This window comes from Mauremys reevesii, linkage group 10, assembly GCF_016161935.1.
Source record: "Mauremys reevesii isolate NIE-2019 linkage group 10, ASM1616193v1, whole genome shotgun sequence".
In the NCBI taxonomy this organism is placed as follows: domain Eukaryota; kingdom Metazoa; phylum Chordata; order Testudines; family Geoemydidae; genus Mauremys; species Mauremys reevesii.
Genome location: NC_052632.1, coordinates 11,838,355 through 11,858,939, shown reverse-complemented (window position 1 = coordinate 11,858,939; position 20,585 = coordinate 11,838,355). Strand labels below are relative to the sequence as shown.

General features: G+C 44.0%; 1 protein-coding gene across 10 annotated transcripts in view; it reads left to right on the top strand.

The window, feature by feature from the left end:
- Positions 1-20,585, top strand: part of CHD2 (chromodomain helicase DNA binding protein 2) — an 83,491-nt gene that overhangs the window by 25,017 nt on the left and 37,889 nt on the right. For 7 of the 10 annotated variants that reach the window (XM_039490679.1, XM_039490681.1, XM_039490676.1 and 4 more), the window contains 12 exons: positions 4,977-5,038; positions 6,589-6,711; positions 7,265-7,414; positions 8,255-8,388; positions 9,681-9,906; positions 13,232-13,332; positions 14,028-14,072; positions 14,210-14,385; positions 16,317-16,441; positions 17,354-17,570; positions 18,232-18,321; positions 19,618-19,808. In XM_039490679.1, coding sequence (XP_039346613.1) covers positions 4,977-5,038; positions 6,589-6,711; positions 7,265-7,414; positions 8,255-8,388; positions 9,681-9,906; positions 13,232-13,332; positions 14,028-14,072; positions 14,210-14,385; positions 16,317-16,441; positions 17,354-17,570; positions 18,232-18,321; positions 19,618-19,808 — 1,640 coding nt within the window. Of the gene's footprint in view, positions 1-4,976; positions 5,039-6,588; positions 6,712-7,264; positions 7,415-8,254; positions 8,389-9,680; positions 9,907-13,231; positions 13,333-14,027; positions 14,073-14,209; positions 14,386-16,316; positions 16,442-17,353; positions 17,571-18,231; positions 18,322-19,617; positions 19,809-20,585 lie in introns of those variants that run through there. The other 3 variants (XM_039490680.1, XM_039490678.1, XM_039490684.1) reach the window with 2 other exon arrangements.

Below are 20,585 nucleotides of genomic sequence, written 5' to 3'. Positions count from 1 at the left end.
GCTGTTCCATCTGGTAGGTGCAGCAGAGGAGAAGGCACTTACTGAAAAACAATAAATAATAAATTAAGGAAAAGAGTCCAGTGCTAGATGAGCTAAAGGGCGCAGTGTGGAACTTGCAGCCCAGAGGGAGGGGATCTGAGTTGTTTTAAGCCATCATTATTATTAATTATTTGTATTATTGTAGTGCCTAGGAGACCACCTCATGTGCTAGGTGCTGTACAAACATAGAACAGAAAGTCAGTCCCAGTCCCAGAGAGCTTATGATTGAATTCTGGGCTGTTCCAGTGGCTGAAGCGGCCCTTGGGGGCGCTGTCTGTTGTGGCAGCTGTGATGCCCAGACTCTCTGCAATTCTGCATGTGCGGCTCTGACTCTGACATGCTTACTACTCTGGTGGTCCTCGGAGGACAGCCTGTGTACAAACACATCACAAGTGCGGTTCCCGCCCCAAAGATCTTGCAGACCAACTATAAAATGAGAACAGGTTTATATGACAGATGAGGGACGATAAGAGAAGGTTTCTGCACTGGGGAAATTGTTCCTTAGCCAGAACTGGTGTTTTTAGAGTCCCCTTATGCAGCTCTTGTCCTGTGACCTGACCTAAGGAGGCCAGAGTGGTGGTGAAAAATCTCACCCACGGTCTGAGAGTCTGGTTGGAGAGTTTTTGAACTGTCCCCTGAAACAAGTGGGGAGTTAGCAGAATTAGAGGGTGAGGGATGTGCTTATGCTTATATATATATATTTTTGTATGTTTGAAAAGGGAGATAGCAACTGTCTGCATGTACTTGAGTCTGTAAAGTTGGGGTCATTAGGCCATAGACAAGAAAACAATTGCATATTTGAAAAGCATGACAAGGTAGCTGAGGTGAAGCCAGAAGTTCATTTGGTCAAGACAGGAAGAAATGACAGACGGGTAGGGCTGAGTATCATCTATGCAAGAATAGTAACTAAGCTTTATAGATAACAAGAAGATTACAGAGAAAGGGACTAGGTAGAGGAGAGGGCAGAGAATGGAGGCGTATAGAATTCTGAAGAGGAGCGATCTTTGCAGAGAGGAGGAGCCACTATTAGGCCTTGTCTACACTGCCACTTTACAGCGCTGAAACTTTCTCACTCAAGGGTGTGGAATATCTGCCCCCCCCGGAGATCTGCAAGTTACAGCGCTGTAAAGTGGCAGTGTAGACAGTGCACCAGCCCAGCACTGGGAGCTACTCCCCTTGTGGGGGTGTGGTTTTTTTTTTTTTACGACTACACAGCCACGTTAAAGCACTGCCCCGTGGCCACTTTAACGATGGTTGTGAAGACACCCTTAGAAAGACCGTGTGCCAAAAATGGTATTGTTGTTCTCTTCCAAACTGGATCCTTTTCTAACCCAAATTCCTGTGGCTAGAGTTTGACAGAATAAACTCAGCCCATTTTATTCGTGTTTTATCAAAAGACGAAGCAAAAAAAAATAGACATGGTGAGGAAAGGGATAAAACTGTTGCTTGAAAAGGATCCCAAACCTGGGGTGGTGGGAATTGCAGCATACTTTAAATAGTTGAGTGAGAAGGAAAGACAGCTAGTGAAGGGCAGGAATCTATCCTATAAATGTTTTAACCAAGCTTTAATCTTGGCAAAATAATAGAGAAGAGAGATCCAGCAGTAGTTCATCCATCTTCCTGCAATGACAGGACTGAAATCCATGGTGGATTCTGCTTAAACTTTGTTGCCATGATATGGTGATATCGTGTTTATCAGCCTGGTTTACCAGATCGGTTTTTGTTTTGTTTTTAATATGTTGTTTGTAGTCAGATGGCACAATGCACGGGTTCATAAATGCAAGTTCACTACAAAATATTGTCACAGATAAAACTGTCTCAGATCATAGAGAGAGGGTTTTTCAAATGGTTGGATGCAGTGCAAATAAGAAAAGAAACCAATGAGAGGGAAAATGGAAAAAGATTGAAGTAAAAGAATAGGAAGAAAGTGGAGCATTCCCCAGCATTCATGAGCTGTCTCCTGAACGAACATTCCAGCTTATGTTGTTTCACTAAGTTCTTGTATTTGGGAGCTGTAAGCTGTGTTTGGTTGTTCCCTGCATTGTGACATTGGGCTGGATTATGCACCTCCCAAGAGCTGTTGAGCACACTCAGGCCTGGTCTACACTGGGGGGTGGGAGGGGGAATCGATCTAAGATACGCAACTTCAGCTATGAGAATAGCGTAGCTGAAGTCGACGTATCTTTAAATCGAATTAAAATTACTTACTTTGCGTCCTCGCGGCGCTGGATCGACTGCCGCGGCTCCCCTGTCGACTTTGCTTCCATCTCTCGCACTGCTGGAGTTCAGCTGTCGACGGGAGAGCGATCAGGGATTGATTTATCGCATCTACACTACATGTGATAAATAAATCCCCGATAGATCGATCGCTACCCGCCAATCTGGCGGGTAGTGTGTACACACCCTCAGTTTCCACTAGGCTGCAGGTGCTCACACCTCCCTGGAGGATTCAACATCTTGCAGCTTCCAGCCTGCACCGTATTAGCATTGCCTGGTAGGCTCTCAGGTTGTGGTATGAGAAATAGTACACCAAATTGGGTATACTTGAAATATTAATATCCCCTCATGCCTTCCCCAAACCAAATAATGGAGGCCAAATCAGTGTTTCAGAGGGGAAGGTAGAGAAAATATCTTTGCTGGGTGTTCTCTCCCGGGAGGTTTTAAAAAATTATTGCACTGGAGGGCTTAATCCTCGAGAGTTCGTGGGGCTGATATGGTATGGTATGGTTGGGTGGGTGGTGCAAATCGGAGTGCCAGCATATGAACAATGGACACCATCTTTGGGTGTATCCGCACTTCGAGCTAGGGGTGTAATTCCCAACTCGAGGAGACATACCTGCACTAACTCTGCTCGAATTTGCATGCTTAACTGTGTTAATAGTGTTGCTGTGGTGGTGGGTGAGGCTAGCCACTCTGACTGAGATGCTAGGCATGTTCTTGTGGTGTCTAGCTCTTCCCGCTGCTTGTGCTGCCGAGGCTATATTGTATCTATAGCATGCTAACTTGATCAAAGCTAGTTATGTCTCCTGGAACTAGGAATTACAGCCCCAGCTTGAAGAGCAGACATGCCCTTTCTGAATGACAAACCAAAGCCATGGTCAGTTTTGATATGTCTGTATATTGCAGCAAATAGCAGTTTTCATAGGAAGATTACAAATCAGCAAGATGCATAGAACAAATAATCTTTGCTTCTCTTTCTGTAATTCTAATCTGATCTGAGAAATTTCTCATTGGATTCTGTGTCGTTTTCCCCCGATATGGGTGCGTTGTGTTTTATATGTGTGTGTGTCAAGTGCACTAGAAGGGGCGGTTTGTTCATGTGGGAGTGTCCTGTATCTGATAGCCTGCTTATATGACTGGACCATATTAAATAAAATAGGGTTTGATGTGTGAATAAGTTGTCTTTTTTTACATTACCTCTGAGTTAATGACACCTTGGTAAAAAGGTATTACAGCAGTAGTCAGAGAATACATCTCGAGCTAAGAGCTAATCAGGAGGAGTGACTTGATTTCAGGGTATTGGAGTGTGTGTATTAAGAAGCATGAATGCAGCTTTTTCTCAATCATTCAATCACTGTCTTGTTGAGGGAGTAAAGAACAGTAAGGTACAAACACATGATTCTAGCAGAGAGAATAACCTTTTTAAAGAAAGTTTTTTCCCTTTATTTTCTCCACACAAGATTTCGTGGTTCTGTCTGGGAACTGGAGGACCAAGATCTTTATGGTTTTAACTTAACTGTACTGTTTTTACATTCCTAAAATGTGCCCATCAGACACTTAGTTCACATTCATAATTTTAAATAACAAAACACTCAAGTTGTAATGATCAATGGCCTGCCCTGTGAATGGAACTAAACATAATTTTGCTAACCCCAAGTGTTCAAAAACTCATGAGATTGACTTACAAATCACATGATATATATATATTTTTTTTTCTTAAAAAAGGGTTCTTTCTCATTGCTGTCTGGTTTTTGCAGCTTTAAGACATGTTGGGGTCACATTTTCAAGGTTTTTCTCTGCAAACACCAGGGCTACAAACTTTTTTCATTTAAAAAAAAAAAAAGGAAAATTTTCACGTAGGTTAAGATTCTCATGTAATTGCATGGCTCCAAGAGCCAGGCCTTCAAGAAAAACAGCTGTAACAAGACGCATGATAAAACCATGAGCGCTGATAATACTGTAAACATGTTCTCCACCAACATGTCTTCAGACAAAAGCCTGAGAAAATAGATGTACCTTATGCTGGGCCCTGAAAGAGAGCAAGATCTGGCTCTGACTAACCAAAGAATACAGGGTCACACCCTTCCACCCCCCCCCCCCCCCACACACACACAAGGAATGATTTTCAGCCTTCAAAGCTAGGAACTCTTAGCAGAAGCATCACAGCCTATCATCTTTCTTCTATGGTGGTCACTATCTCTAGGACCCTAGCAGTGCATGACTTCATAACTCAAACTTGCCATTTGACGTGCACCCTGACATAAGTTAGAAGCAAGTGTACGCTTTGGAGAGTGGATGTAATGTGAACCTTGCAGCTGCCACCACTAAGTACGCAGGCATTGGTTGTCACTAGAAGTTGATCATTAGTCGTAGGTGGTTTATAGCCAGTCACTTCCGGATGCTCCAGAACTGCAAGATGCATGTTAAGGGCTTTTCACCTTTTCTTCTGAGTTGCATTTGTAATCTCTCATCCTCTGAAAGCAATTGCAGTAACCTTGTGACCACTGTGCAGAATCCAAAGTTAATGGTGTTGGGTAGCTGGTCACCTTTATTAAGTGGTATGGTTGCACAACAGTGTCATGCTTTAATTCTAGCGTTGCAGCAAGGGACAGTCCTAGGGCTGCTTTGAAGCTTAGACCATGTGTGTGTTTCAGTGGCTTCCTAAAGGAACGAATGTGGAGTGAAGTCTACAACCTGATCTTTTCTTTTAATTAAAGGCAAGTAGTGAATCTGAAAATGAGAGTCCAAAAAGAAGAGGCCAGAAGCAAATGAGAAAACCGTAAGTCTCTATGGAGAGGGTTTTGAATTGTTTTGCTTTTATTCTAACAGACAGTTGGCATTCAGCTATGTTTGAGGGACACTGTAAAGATAAACGTACATAAAAATAAGGTAATTGGTTTTCATTAATAATACTTCACATTATTAAAACTGAAACAACTTGTAAAACGGTGTGTGTTGGGGTGTCCTGCCGTTTATAAATCTGTTTGTTTACTTTTTGGCAGTTTACTCAGCTTCAACAGGGAACTGCTCAGCTTCGCTTTCTGCTGCTAATTGGTTTCACCTCTTTTGGCTCTTCCATGCGCTAGCTTAATGCTAATGTTTTTCAGGTTTCCAGCATTGGAAAGAAAGCTTAAGTCCTGAGCCCCTAAAAAAATAGTTTTGATTAGAGATATTTGCATGTTTTTTTGGTTGTCATATTAGGTTTTATATTCTTCTCTTATAAAAATAAAATAAACTTCTGGAGAGCTCTCATGTTGTAAAATAACCCCCCCCCAATATGCTTGACTGTATTCCTTTACATTCATGTAATGTCACCTTTTCCATCCAACATGTTACTAGAGGCTCGTCTTACCAATAAAAAGAGAATTTCATCCTTGTGAAAACACACAAAATTTAGTTATTTTCTTATGCTCTCAAAAATCTTTAAGTGTCTAGAGTTTTAAATAATTTGTGACTTGATACAATAAGGAGCAACAGAATAAGGTTATGAGAAAACCTAGAAAATATATATATATATATCAATGTGCATATAGACCAGGGATTCTCAACCTTTTTCTTTCTGAGTTCTCCCCCACCCCCAGCATGCTATAAAAACTCCACGGCCCACTTGTGCCACAACTGTTTTTCTGCATATAAAAGCCAGGACCAGCGTTAAGGGGTAGCAAGGAGGACAGCTGCCCGGGACCCCATGCCACAGAGGGCCCCATGAAGCTAAGTTGCTCAGGCTGCAGCCCTGGGGCTTGGGGCCCCCATGAGATGGAGCTTCGGCTTTCTGCCCTGGGTCCCAGCAAGTCTAATGCCAGCCCTGCTTGGCAGACCCCCTGAAACCTGCTCACGGCCCCCCTGGGAGCTCCGGACCCCTGGTTGAGAACCACTGACGTAGACCACACTCACTATTCCAAAGCCAATGCTTTTTAGAAATACAAAGGCAATAGTCCTAGAAATCACTCTTAGGGGTTCCCCTGATAAGCTCAGAATGCATAAATAACTATTAAAAATAAAATGGAGTGCTTACCTTTCAAGCTGTAAGACATGGCAGTTCTATTCAATGTACCATATTACTATGATTTCAGCATTGCTTTGACTTTAGAAAATGCACAACTAGATTTGGTAAAATCTAGGTGATTGAGGTATAGGGCTAGAAATACAGAATCGCAACATGAGACTCAGGTGCTTTCCCTCATTACCAGTGCTGAACAAGCGATTATATTGCTGTGCCAGTGTTGAACTTTCTGTGTTGGCATTAAACCTGATGACTTGAATTGTTCTTTAGCCAGCCAATGGCGTTGAATTTCCACTGTCCCTCCTGACTTCTGTTTTTGTCCCTAGAAGTAAATGGAAAAGGGAGGCTTCTGGGGAAGAGGAGGATGAAAATGGTGGGGAGCAAGGCTCCAGCGCAGATAGTGAACCAGAACAGAAGAAAGTTAAAGCCAGGAGACCCGTCCCGAGAAGGTGAGGAGGGATTGAATTTACTTTCCCTTTTATATTGTCTGTCTCTTTAACATACTTTAAGTGCTTTCAGAGGTACCCGGTAAGTGACATTCCATAGGAAATTGCTGTTGGAGCAGGTGTGTGTGTTCTGGGAGCAGCCAAGGGACAAATTAACAGTCAGCCAAAGAGTGCAAAAGTCTCCTGGGGGAAGCAGTTGGAAACCTCGCCCTCTGAGTAATTTATTAAATGACTGGCTAATATGCAGGAGGGACCAGTCCTGCACTGAGTGGAGAGGGAATTGTCTACATGCCCATACAGATCTTTTCCCTTATTGATGTTATTCTCGCTTATTCTGTGGCCTGATTCTCCTCTCATGTGAAACTGGTATACATTGATGTAACTCTGTTGATGTTAGTGGAGATGTTCCTGATTTACAGGAACATGAGAGGAGAGTCAGGCTCTAGGCATCTAATGTTTGGGACATGCACTTCCTTGTGGACTGGGAAGTCCTGCTGAAATGCACTCCTTGTGTACAACGCACTGTATTATATCTTTTTGTTAATACTCATTTTAGAGCAGTGGTCAAAGCCAGTGTTAAAAAGCCCCACAAGCCCCAACGTGGTAAGAGGAGAAAGAAACAAGACTCGTCTGAAGATGAAGATGATGATGAAGACGATGAGACTCCCAAAAGGCAAACCCGGCGCAGAGCGGCCAAAAATGTCAGGTACTGCAGGGGTTTTGAGTTCCGTAGTAACCAGAGCTGGGGCTTAGATGTCAGGATACCTGGTTAATGTCAGACTTGCTGTGTAATCTGGAGCAAGGCACGGAGAACCATGCGGGCAAACCTGTATGCCGTGTGGAGCTCCACTGCCTCTTGTGCAGGGTTCTCTTTACAGGATCTGGTTCTTGGCCATTTAACTTCTCCATAGCTCATTGTATCCATTTACTGCAAAGCATACAGTACTTGCTTACTGCCTCAGATGGGTGTTGGGTGGTTTAGTTAAAGTTTCTAAGATGCTTTGAGATCAGATTAAAGATTCTATAGAAGTGCAAAGTATTAGACAGAAATGGATGCAAAATTGCCAAGTGCAGATACTAGTCAGTAGCTAAAAGCTTGTAAAAGATGAGATACGGGTTCCCAGCATTTGGTGGACCTATTGAAGCAGTCGATGTGCTGTTATTCTCATGCTTCAGGGGAATAGACCAGCCCCTCACCAGTGAGGGATAGAAAGAAACATTCCCCATAAGCAGGTTATTCCATAATTGCTTACTGCTGGGGTTCTTTTACCTCCTGAAGCAACTGCTGCTGTCAGAGGCAGGAGATTGAACTAGATGAACCGCTTGTCTGATCTTGTATAACTATCCCTGTTTTTTAAGAGGCAGAGAGTAAACTTTTAGCCAAGCTGAATGGCTGATCTGAGAAACTCGAGCAATGTATTACATGGTCAAACCCAACATAGATGCCGGAGGGGCTTGCCTGTGCCATGCCGTGCTGTGTGCGTATGGCTTTAGATTTAAGGAAAGACAAGAGATTTTTACCATCTTGGTATTTGGTCTTGTGCAGTTACAAAGAAGATGATGATTTTGAGACGGATTCCGATGACCTGATTGAGATGACCGGGGAAGGGGCCGACGAACAGCAGGACAACAGCGAGACCATTGAGAAAGTCATGGACGTCAGGATTGGAAAGAAAGGAGGTGTGTAGCTTTGAGACTCAGATTAGGGTTCTGGGTCTAGTCCAGGGGTCGGCAACCTTTCAGAAGTGCTGTGCCGAGTCTTCATTTATTCACTCTGATTTAAAGTTTCGCGTGCCAGTAATACATTTTAACGTTTTTAGAAGGTCTCTTTCTATAAGTCTATAATACATAACTAAACCATTGTCATATGTAAAGTAAATAAGGTTTTAAAAAATGTTTAAGAAGCTTCATTTAAAATTAAATGAAAATGCAGAGCCCCCCGGACGGGTTGCCAGGACCCAGGCAGTGTGAGTGCCACTGAAAATCAGCTCGCGTGCCGCCTTCGGCACATGTGCCATAGGTTGCCTACCCCTGGTCTAGTCATAGCCACACTTTGGTTCTCCTGCACTGGTGTAATGCTGCTGAAGTGTTTGGGTTTCCACCAGTGGAGAACGATTTTTAAATCTCATCCACGTGTTTGTTGACCCCACCTCAAAAAATTCTAATAGATTGGTGAGGCATGATTTATTTATTTCCCTTTACAAAAGCTGTGTTGACTCTTCCCAAACACATTGTGTTGATCTGGGTGTCTGATAATTCTATTATTTGCTATGGTTTCAATCAGTTGCGTGGTACTGAAGTTAGGCTTACCAGCCTGTAATTGCCAGGATCGCCCCTGGAGCCTTTTAAAAAAATTGTTATTACTTTAGCCACATCATCTGGTACAGAGACTGATTTTAAGCAGTTGGTTAAATACCACAGTTAGTTGTTCTGCGGTTTCATATTTGAGTTCCTTCAGAACTCTTGGGTGAATATCATCTGGTCCTGGCGATGTATTACTATTTAATATGATCAATTTATTCCAAAACCTCCTCTATTGACACCTCAGTCTGGGACAGTTCCTCAGATTTGTCACGTAAAAAGAATGGCTCAGGAGTGGGAATCTCCCTCCCATCATCTGCAGTGAGGACCGATGGGAAGAAATAATTTAACTTCTCCACAATGGCCTTGTCGTCTTCCTTGAGTGCTTCTTTAGCACCTCAGTTGTCCAGTGGCCCCACTGATTGTTTGGCAGGCTTCCTGTTTCTGATGTACTTAAAACAAAAAAAAATCTACGAGGCATTTTGTGTTGAGAGATACTTCTGTATGGTTGTAGTAGGATCAGGGGCTCTGTGGGATGTTCTTGTGCTGCCATAAAAGATGCACTGGCTAGAAAAACAACTCCCTGCTTCAGCTCTGTTCACTTTGTTTCACTGCCTGGCTAACAAAAGCACCAATTGCAAACCAATTTAATTTGCAGCTCTTTTTTTCAGCCACTGGTGCTTCTACCACCGTGTATGAGACTGAAGCCAATGGCAACCCCAGCGCTGGCTTTGACCCTGAAAAGGATGAGGGAGAAGTTCAGTACCTGATCAAGTGGAAGAGCTGGTCGTACATTCACAGCACATGGGAGAGTGAAGAGTCCCTGCAGCAGCAGAAGGTGAAGGGCCTGAAAAAACTAGAGAACTTCAAGAAAAAAGAGGATGAAATCAAACAATGGTACGTTTTGCCTGAGACAGAAATTGATGTGGAGCCTTGCTTAGGAGGTTCTTCAATAGCAGGGGGACACCTGAGCTTTGCCCAAGTGATGGCTGTTCAGACACCTTGCCAGAAGCTCATGGGCCATGCTGGATCACTGATTTCATCTTCAATAAGGAGGGATATTGCTTCTCGTTATGATGGGAAATTGAAAAGCCTGAGAATTTCCTCTTGTTTGCCCCTCCCTCGCCCCAGCTGGGTTTCCTTCTGCAGAGCCTATCCCCTGAGGGTAGAGCTCGAGAACTGTTTTCTTCGGCGCCTGACTGGACAAGACAGATCTCTCTTCTGTTCAACATCAGTTTCATGGGTATCGTACTTGTGGCCATGATGTGAGTCAGATTGGAGGCAGTTCTCAGGGGCTTAGAAATCATCCAAATCTGAGTACTGGGCCTAGTGCCAGAGGACTAGTCGCATATGGATGCAGGGGGCGGAGGCTGCAGGTCCCAGCAAGTGGGAGTACATGCGTGCCCGTGTAGCTGCATTCTGATGAAGACGAAACGGTACATGCTGGGACAACAGTCTACATCTTGGTATTGAAAATAGGGGCAGCCACAGGCCCTGTTGTTCAGTCTTGGCTCACAGGTTGCTGCTTGGCTGCCCCGGTTGAGCAGAAATTCAGGGCTTGACTACACTCAGTTTTTATACCAGTTTAACTCTGTCAGTTTAGAAACCGAGCATGCCCTAGTGTGGCTGCAGGTATAGCTGTATAAAAGTACTTACATTCGGTTAGCATAATTAGGTAAGGGTCTAAACTGGTGGCGTTTAGTCGGCACAAAAACTGCGCAAGGCTGCTCTAGCTGAGTATGTTTATAGAGTCGCTTATGGCAGAGCTTCCCACTGCCGACCCCTGGTTGTTAAGATGCAGGCAATGTCTACCCTGCCGCTGGGACCGAGCCTCCCAGCTCGGGCAGGTAGACTCAAGTGGAGCTACTCACTAAAGATAGCCATGTGGCTGTTACGGCTTGGGCAGCAGCTTCTCAAGCCCGGTCAGCCCCTGGTCTGGGCCTGGATGACTAGCCCAAGCTTCTGCCGCAATGTCCATGCTACTATTTTTAACGTGCGAACTCAAGGGAAGCTAGCGTGAGTCTGCCTACTGGGGCTGTGAGGCTCACTCCCAGCTGCAGTGTGGATAAACCCTGAGCTGTGGGAGAGACACATGTAACAGTCACACAGTACAGCACAGATAAGCAATTAGACCTAGTACTGAAAATACATCAGCCCCTGCAGTGTACAATGGTCACACTTTAAAAACTTGCCAGTTTTGTCTTAGATATGGTTTATTTCCAAATTTGCAAAATTCTCTCTCCTTTCTACAGAGAATCTCCTGGGCTACTATGGGTACGCAGATGATGATGTTGTCTAAGGCAATTGGCAAGGTTTACAGGGCAACCTCTGTAAATGTTTTGCAATGTGATGTTTAGTTTGCAGAAAGCTGATTTTATTTAAGGGGTAGGTTATTTTTGGATCCAAGCCTTACTGCGCTAATGGGGTCTGTTGATCTCTGGATCGCTGCATGTCCAGCTGATGCTGGTAGAAGTCATGCATGCATGTTAAGGGGAGACATGCTTAGCTCAAGAAGTATTAAACCTGAAAAAATGGTGAACTGGTCAGTTTCTTAAATTAGTAGGGAGCTTTCGGCATGAACTTGCGGTAAGTCATAACCCAGTGGTAAAATTTTGCAAAAAGTGCTCTAAGCAACATTCCTCCTAAATTTTCTTTATACTGATCAGGTTAAAAACTCCACAGAATATTACATTTATTTGCCTTTGGGCAAACTTACACTTTTTTTTTTTTTTTTTAAGTCTTTTTACCCTGAACTAACTCAGTGGGGGTGGCGAGGGGTGGTCCCTCCCAGTATCACATATCTGTGGGGTCCAGGAAGGAAGCCATTTGCTTTGTAGCAGCAACCCTAGAAGTCTGTGTGAGTGTGGATGGATCTGACTGTCTTTCCCCCAGGCTTGGGGTTTCAGACCCTCCACCGGTTGCTCCCAGGAAGGAGCCCAGGCTGCAGCTCCCTCCTCCACTGCCTCTTGGCTCAGCAACTGCTGTGTCCCTGGAAACCAACTGTGCAGATGTGGGATGCTGCGGCCCCGTCAGGCCGCAGTTGTTGAGCCTCTGCTCACCCAGGCTGGCACCGCGAAGCTGGGCCCCTCACCTGAGCTCCTGCATGAGGGGCATCTTCCCTCAACAGCACCGCTGCTGCTCCTGACGCCTCCTGGGCAAGTCAAGCACAGTGTGTTCCCGAGACCAGAAGTAAATCTATACCATCCCTGGCAGGTGTTCGGGGAGTGGGGTGGTTAAGAACAGGCTGGACAATGACGGGGATTCCACAACCTCTTTGGAACCATCTTTTTTGTAACAGCCCTTAACATATTTGAAAATTATCAGTCGTTTCCCCTTCCCCGCTCCTCCCCCCTCCCCCCCCCCCAAATCTTTTTTTCAGGACTAAAGGTGCCTAGTTTTTTTTTTACCTTTCCTCATAGGTCAAGTTTTCTAAACCTTCTATTACTTTTGTGGTGCTTCTCTGGACCTTTCCAGTTTGTCCGCATCTTTCTTGACGTGTAGTGCCCAGAAGTGGACGCATTACTTCAGCTGTCATATCATCACAATATGTTCTGGGATACCAGACTGCTAAGGGTTCCCTCCTTATGTAAAAGCTTGTGTATTTTGGCCTTGTGGAGGAGAAGCTCACAAAAGTTTCAGGGAAAAGCCTTATATATTTCTCTGTATTGTGTCATTGTGAATAATCTGTCCCTTTAGAACACGTGGTTCCCAAGCTTGTTCCACCGCTTGTGCAGGGAAAGCCCCTGGCGGGCCAGGCCGGTTCGTTTACCTGCCGCATCCACAGGTTCGGCCGATCGTGCCTCCCACTGGCTGCGGTTTGCTGTTCCAGGCCACTGGGGGCTGCGAGAAGGGGCGGCCAGTACGTCCCTCGGCCCACGTCGCTTCCAGCAGCTCCCATTGGCATGGAGTGGCAAACCGCGGCCACTGGGAGCCGTGATTGGCCGAACTTGCAGACATGGCAGGTAAACAAACCGGCCCGGCCTGCCAGGGACTTTCCCTGCACAAGCGGCAGAACAAGTTTGGGAACCCCTGCTTTAGAAGCATTAAGAGGAGTACTTGATAAGCAATTGTAAAATTGGATTGAGTTACCCTAACTCATGGAATTATATACACCGGTAGAGTTTTAACAGCTGGTCTTGAGCATTGCTATCCACAAAGTGAGCAGAAGTAGAATTGTTCTTACATATGCTTCTCCCCCTACCCCCATTTCTTTTCTCTCCAGGCTAGCCAAGGTAACTCCTGAAGATGTGGAATACTTCAGCTGCCAACAGGAGCTCGCTGCAGAATTGAACAAACAGTATCAGATAGTGGAGAGAGTGATCGGTAAGTGAAATAGTGCACCTTTCTAAGAAAGGAATAGTAAGACCCAGGAATTCAAGTTTTATTTGGGTCACAAGCATGACTATGTGATGTTTTCACACCTCTCTGGGATATAAACTGTTGCTACATATCCTGTAATGTGTGGAAATCTGAAGGCTAAAAGCACAGGAGATCTGGGTTCCAGTGATGCACCTGCAAACAACTTGAGCAAGTCACTTGTCCTCTCTTTGCCTCATTTGTCCCAACTGTAAAGTGGGATTAATGATCCCTATTTCCTCAGGGTGCCGTGATTAATTTATTACTGTTTGTAAAGTGCTTTGAAATCTCTAGATGGAAGATTCTGTAGAAGAGCAAAAGTCGAGTGTTGCGAGGACCTCTCAGGATAACATTGTTTGACAGTGAAGCTTGCATGTCAGCTCAGGGTTTAGGTTTTTATGAGTAGTGACAAAATGGGGTGGTGTAGCTTTTAGAGCAGCTCAGTAACATCACACTGATCTCAGCAGGAGCTGTGGGTATCCAGTGCCTTTGGAAACTGGGCCTGAAGAGTTGAGTGGTGTTCTCCAACAATCTTCCTATGCATTTCAGAGAACTTTTAAAAAACCCTCCTAACTGGTGGGAACTGTAGAATATCTTTTATGCATCTCATACTGGTGGTTAAGACACTAAAACCCTTCTTTGTTTGCTTCTGTAAAACGTAGCTGTGAAGACCAGCAAGTCTGCAATGGGACATTCTGAGTTCCCAGGTAAAGTGGCCTTTAACTCCCTTTCTGGCTCCTCTAAACAATGCTATTAGCCATGGCATGTCTTATAGCGGCATCGGTCACTGTCATCACTGCCTTGGTTCGGTTGCTCATGGTTGCGTTTCTGTAATGTGTTGCAGCTCACAGTCGGAAATTGTCCTCTAATGAGCCCGAATATCTGTGCAAGTGGATGGGGTTGCCATATGCAGAGTGCAGCTGGGAAGATGAGGCCTTGATTAGCAAGAAGTTTCAACACTGCATTGACAGCTTCAACCATCGCAACAACTCCAAAACCATTCCCACTCGGGACTGCAAGGTTCGCACGCTTCCTTTCTCTCTTGTGGTTGGGCTTGCTCTGGGTTTCTGAATGCCAAAGTTCTCGCTGCATTTAGATGATATGTGATGCAGGATTTTCTACAGGGATGGCTATCACCTGAGGAGATGGCCTTTGCCTTTCTCCCTCCCGCATGTCAGTTTTTTTTCAGGGGTTCCTTCTCCTAATTCTCAAGGCCCTGAAACACATAGACCATCTGTTCCTTGAAAAACAATGTCTGGGACTCCCTTTGGCGAGCTCTTTCATTTGACTTCTTAGTCATCTGGAGGGGTTAGTGCTAAGCTATACAAATCACTTACTTCCTCTTGCTTAGCAGCTATCCATGCTGTCTCTTCAGCATGCTAAGGCCAGGCTGGCATAGAACGCAGAATCAAGAACTGGCATGGGTTAACCCGGGAATTCAAGGGAAATAACAATGGAACTTCATGTCAGTGGGAAGTGCCTGTAATAGGTTCCTACTAGGGCTGTTGATTAATCACAGTCAACTCACGTGATTAACTCAAAAAATTAATTGTGATTAATCTCACTATTAAACAATATAATACCAAGTGAAATGTATTAAATATTTTTGGATGTTTTTCTACATTTTCAAATATATTGATTTCTTTTACACCAGAATACCATGTATACAGTGCTCACTTTATATTATTTTTTATTACAAATATTTGCACTGTAAAATGATAAACAAAATAAATAGTATTTTTCAATTTACCTCATACAAGTACTGTAGTGCAGTCTCTTTATCGTGAAAGTATAACTTACAAATGTAGATTTTACTTTTGTTACAGAACCTGCACTCAAAAACAAAACAATGTAAAACTTCAGAGCCTACAAGTCCACTCAGTCCTAGTTCTTCTTCAGCCAATTGTTAAAACAAACAAGTTTGTTTACATTTACAGTAGATACTGCTGCCTGCTTCTTCTTTACAATGTCACCTGAAAGTGAGAACAGGTGTTCGCATGGCACTTTTGTAGCTGGCATTGCAAGGTATTTACTTGCCAGATATGCTAAACATTTATATAATCAAAAATAAATATAAAGTGAGCACTGTACACTTTGTATTCTGTATTGTAATTGAAATCGATATATTTTAAAATGTAGAAAACACCCAAAAATATTTAAATAAATGGTATTCTATTATTGTTTAACAGCGCGATTTATCGTGTGATCACTTGCTATTCATTTTTTTAATCGCTTGACAGTCCTAGTCCCTATCCATCTAAAATACATCAGACTTTCTGGATAAATATATCCTCTCCAATTCCTGTTGATACAAGAGGAAATAAGGCATATAAATACTCCCTTACGGGGGGGGGAGCAGACTTCTGCTTAGTGCTGAGTCGATTTCTTCCAGTGTTTTGGAATGAATGCTCATTGTTTTTGTACAATTACTTTGTTTAATATCACAGATAGATCGATGAACCCCTTTGCATCTTATCCCATCTGTAAATTGGGCCCAATAATACTTATGTACCCATAGGTGGAATATGAGGCTTAATACTTGTAAAATGCTTCATGAGCCACATTATAAAAGGGGGAGTTAGAAATGCAAAGTTTTATTATTACTGAAAGAAAAGGCAACACACCAGGGAGGAAGAGGAATAGAGGACGTTGCACCATATCAATTAAAATGGAGGGGGCGGGGAGATAATAAAAGAATGAAGCAAAGAAAAGAGGCAGAGGAGGATATCCTGCAGCTCTGATACGCCGAGATTGGGCGGGCAAGCAGGAGGTGCTAGCAAACTGTTGTCACTGATGGATCTCATTGCTGCTGACTGTGTGACTAAATTGCAGTTACAAGTACTCTCTCTGTATCTATCTCATACCCATGTATCGCTGCAGTTTTTATTCAGTGAGTTTGAAGGCCTGCCTCATTCTTTTCTTCAGTGAGTTTAAGGAGTCTGCCTTTTTAGGTGTTGAAGCAGAGACCCAGGTTTGTTGCTTTGAAGAAACAGCCTTCTTACATTGGTGGCGAGAACCTGGAGCTCCGAGATTACCAGCTGGAGGGGCTCAACTGGCTCGCTCACTCGTGGTGCAAGTATGTAATGCTCTTGGTTTGGGTAATGCTCTAGTTCTGTTCAAGGTTGCAGCATTAACTTGTTTTTAGAGCTATTGCGCCATATTTAGTCATAATGTTTCCCTGTTACACCACAGCAGGATCTGGCCTTGTTGTGATGTTTTGTATTTTTACATGCCCTGCTTCAGCACCTTTAAAGCTCAGGATCTCAAACATTGTTTCACACATCCAGCAAAAATATCCAAGCCGCCTGCTAAAAGGGGAGGAAAAATTCTCTCTTTTTGGAAATGGAGGGGGAACCCAGTTGCATTGCTAGGATTCAGCATGGACATGTGTACATGAAGCACCATCTTGATTTGGCTGCGTTGCTGTTTCTTTGGCACTGCAGGACTGGCAAATGGGGACCATCGTAAAATGGGAGCTTAAGAGATACTGAGAGAAGATCTTCTCCCCTCATTGCCCTGTGGGGCATGGTCTATGGTGTGCATGGGCAGGTGTGTTTCTCTGGCTCAGTGCTGGGGAAATGGAATAATATGTTTGGTCCACTGGCCTGATCCAGTGTGGCAAACCCTGTTTTCCTGATGATCAGTCAAAAGATAAATCTCTCTCTTTTAGCTTTCTTGATCCATCTCCTGTAGGAGAGACCCACCGTTTGAGAAACACTCTTCTAACTCTGGCCATTGACTTTTTGTCTTTTGTCTTTGCATCTGCTTGCCAATTTGGTGGCAAATGTAGTCCAAACTTTGATCCTGTCACTCATAAATGATTCTTTGTAGAGCAGTTCAGTCTGAATTGCTCTGGGATCTGCTTGGCAGTATTTCAGTGACCTTTTGCAAGGCATACATTTCATTCTCTGTCATTACTTTTTGGCACTTAGTAAATTGATACATCGTTATATTTTTACACCTTTGTTTTTGTTTCTCCACCTTTCAGGAGCAACAGCGTGATCTTGGCTGATGAAATGGGCTTGGGGAAGACTATCCAGACAATATCATTCCTCTCCTATCTCTTCTATCAGCATCAGCTGTACGGCCCCTTCCTGATAGTGGTGCCCTTGTCTACTCTGACCTCCTGGCAGAGAGAGTTTGAAATCTGGGCACCAGAGATTAATGTGGTCGTTTACATAGGAGACATGATGAGCAGAAACACGGTGTGTAAATAAAAGGCAGGGCGGGTGGGAGAGAGAGCCTCAGGCAGAAAGAAAATCTCTGTGCATGGATTATATGTAGCGTATGGTTCTGTAGAGAGGCAAACTCTGGGTTGACATTATAGCTATAACTGTGCAGTTTGGCCAGGTTCACTAGAGTAGAGGCCTCTGTGTCTCGGCCTTCCCATTGCTTAAATAATGTGTGTACAGTGATTGTTTTATTGAGCAATGGAGGTGCAGACAGGTAGGACTTTATGGGGCAATATAGCAAGCCTCAGATTATGGCTAATAATGAGACAGTTAATATCAAATGAATACAGATAATGGGAGGATTAAACTTCCCAGGAGATCTGGTTTAAATTACTGGCTCTGCCGCAGACTGCCTCTCTGAGTTTGGGTAAATCACATGATCTCTGTGCCTCAGTTTCCCATCTGTAAAAGGAGGATGATAATCCTTCCTCTTGCCCACCCTTTGTCTCTCCCCTCTGTAGATTATGGACTCTTCGGGGGGAGTCTGTCTCTTACCATGTGTCTGTACAGCACCTAGCACAGTGGGCCACGTTCTTGGCTGGGACCCGTGGGTGCTACAGATAATAATAATGGAGCATGCCCCTTTAACAGCTCCGGTTGAAGTTTGTGTCTGAACTGTTGTCTTTTCTCCTAGATCCGTGAATATGAGTGGATCCATTCTCAGACTAAAAGGCTGAAGTTCAATGCACTTATCACAACATATGAGATCCTCCTCAAAGATAAGGTATGTCGTGGGCAAGGGGTATTTCACGTAAACTTCCTCATGCTGCACAAATGGGGCTGCCTCCCTCCAAACCAGTTCTTGCACTGTGAGGAGAACATATGATGATGATCCCAAGCTGTTTCTTCCCTCCCACCGCACCCCTCTGGTAATTGAGAACACATAGATGCAGCCTACCATTACTTGGTGTGCTTACAAAACTACAGAGTCTGGTATAAATACAGCACGGTAGTAGTATTGTTAATGATTACACATACTTATAAAAGCAACAAAGAATCCTGTGGCACCTTATAGACTAACAGACGTTTTGCAGCATGATCTTGCATCCGAAGAAGTGGGTATTCACCCACGAAAGCTCATGCTGCAAAACGTCTGTTAGTCTATAAGGTGCCACAGGATTCTTTGTTGCTTTTACAGATCCAGACTAACACGGCTACCCCTCTGATACTTGACATACTTATAAAGCACCTCTCACTGTGGTATCTGGGCTAGCTGTATCTGTCTTAATTTGGACTATTAACATACTCAGTAAGAAGAACAAAACACTTCATTCCCTTGCTGCCCACAGCTGTTTGACATGGGCTTGAGAGGGAAGGTGTTGGAATTGGGGATGGTAGGGTTAATGCACTCCCCATATCAGAGGGATGATATCACATGGCTTTTACACTTACAAAAAGAGAGAGCTGCCGGGAGTGTGCCAGGAGGCCCTACCAATGAGTCACTGAATCCTATGTGAGAACAGAGAACTTGAAAAAAAAAAAATACTGAGTGGTGAATACACTGCTTTATCCCCACAGGCAGATGAGCTGCTCTGGTGGTGATGCTACTCCAGCACAGTGCATGCTGGGGCTTGTGAGCACAGCAGGGACTCTGCAGTCATGGGAGTGGCAGGGGCGGGTGGATTAAAGGAAGAGGAATGTGGGATAGGGAAGGGTTGCGCTTTAGGAATTTAAAAAGAAGAAATGGTCGATTTAAAATCCATCTGTTAGCTGAAATATGTTTGAGGCATTTAGCTTGTAAATGTTTCTGTTCACCTCTGAGTGGAGCCAGAATTGGGGTGGTGTGCTTGTTCCAAAGGCATGTCGCCAAAAGAAATGCTTCTTGGCTAAGCACACTGAAAACAAAAGGTGCTCAGACACCGCAGCGATGGGTGCTGTGTAAGAATTAGAATAGAACAGAATGGAATGCAATTATTGCAACACTACACAGCTGACGTCAAGCCCACAGAGAAATTAACATAAAACATTTGTGGGACCAGTCTGATCTGGTTTGTCCTTTGGTTTTGTTTTCTTGCTCCAGACTGTTCTGGGCAGCATTAATTGGGCCTTTCTGGGTGTGGACGAAGCCCATCGGTTGAAGAACGATGACTCTTTGCTGTATAAAACTCTGATTGATTTCAAGTCCAACCACAGGCTCCTGATCACTGGGACCCCGCTTCAGAATTCTCTCAAAGAGCTCTGGTCACTGCTGCACTTTATCATGCCGGAGAAGTAAGCCTCCTTACTGTGTACTTCAAAAGATACCAGCATGTGTTCATTGTCAAATACCATCTCTTAACTAGACATGGAGTATGAAATGACTTAGTTTTGGAAGACACAGAAAGAAGTGAGTAAAACTTGAATGGGTGAGAGTCACAGAGGGGAAAAACACAACGAAGAGGGAAAGTGGCAGGGGCTGAGAGGTAAATGAATGGTGCAAGGAACTAAATTGTGTTGGCAACAGGCGGGCTGGGTAACGTAAGACAACTCCTCCGTCACTGTCGTCTGGGAGGGCCCCATGCAAAGAGCCAAACGCCTGTTTTAAGCAACCATTCAAACCATTTCCAAGGCTTCCGCTAAAAAAAGGAGGCCAGTGAATGAGACAGTAAAATAACAGAGGGGCAAAAAGCAAATTTCAAAACTGTAAAACGCAATCTAGTTGGAAGATTCTTTCCACGGAGGGATCTACAGAATATACAAAAACTGCTGCCACGTGAGCATTGCTCAAGGACAGAATAAGGGGCCTTTGGGTAGACCGTGATCGTAATTGAGGAGGATCCGTATGGAGCCACAAAGATCAAGGTGTAAAAATATTTTAAAATGCCATAGTCCCATTTTCAAAAGCGACGTGGGCTCTTAGAAGCCTAAATCTCATTGGCTGTGAATGAGATTTGGGATCCTAAGCGTCTGAGTCATTTTTGAAAATGAGATGTGGATTCCTAAGTCACTTAGGCATTTTTTGGAAAGTTTTACCCTGTGGTTAATAATGTGATGCAGGCCTTTTGAAGA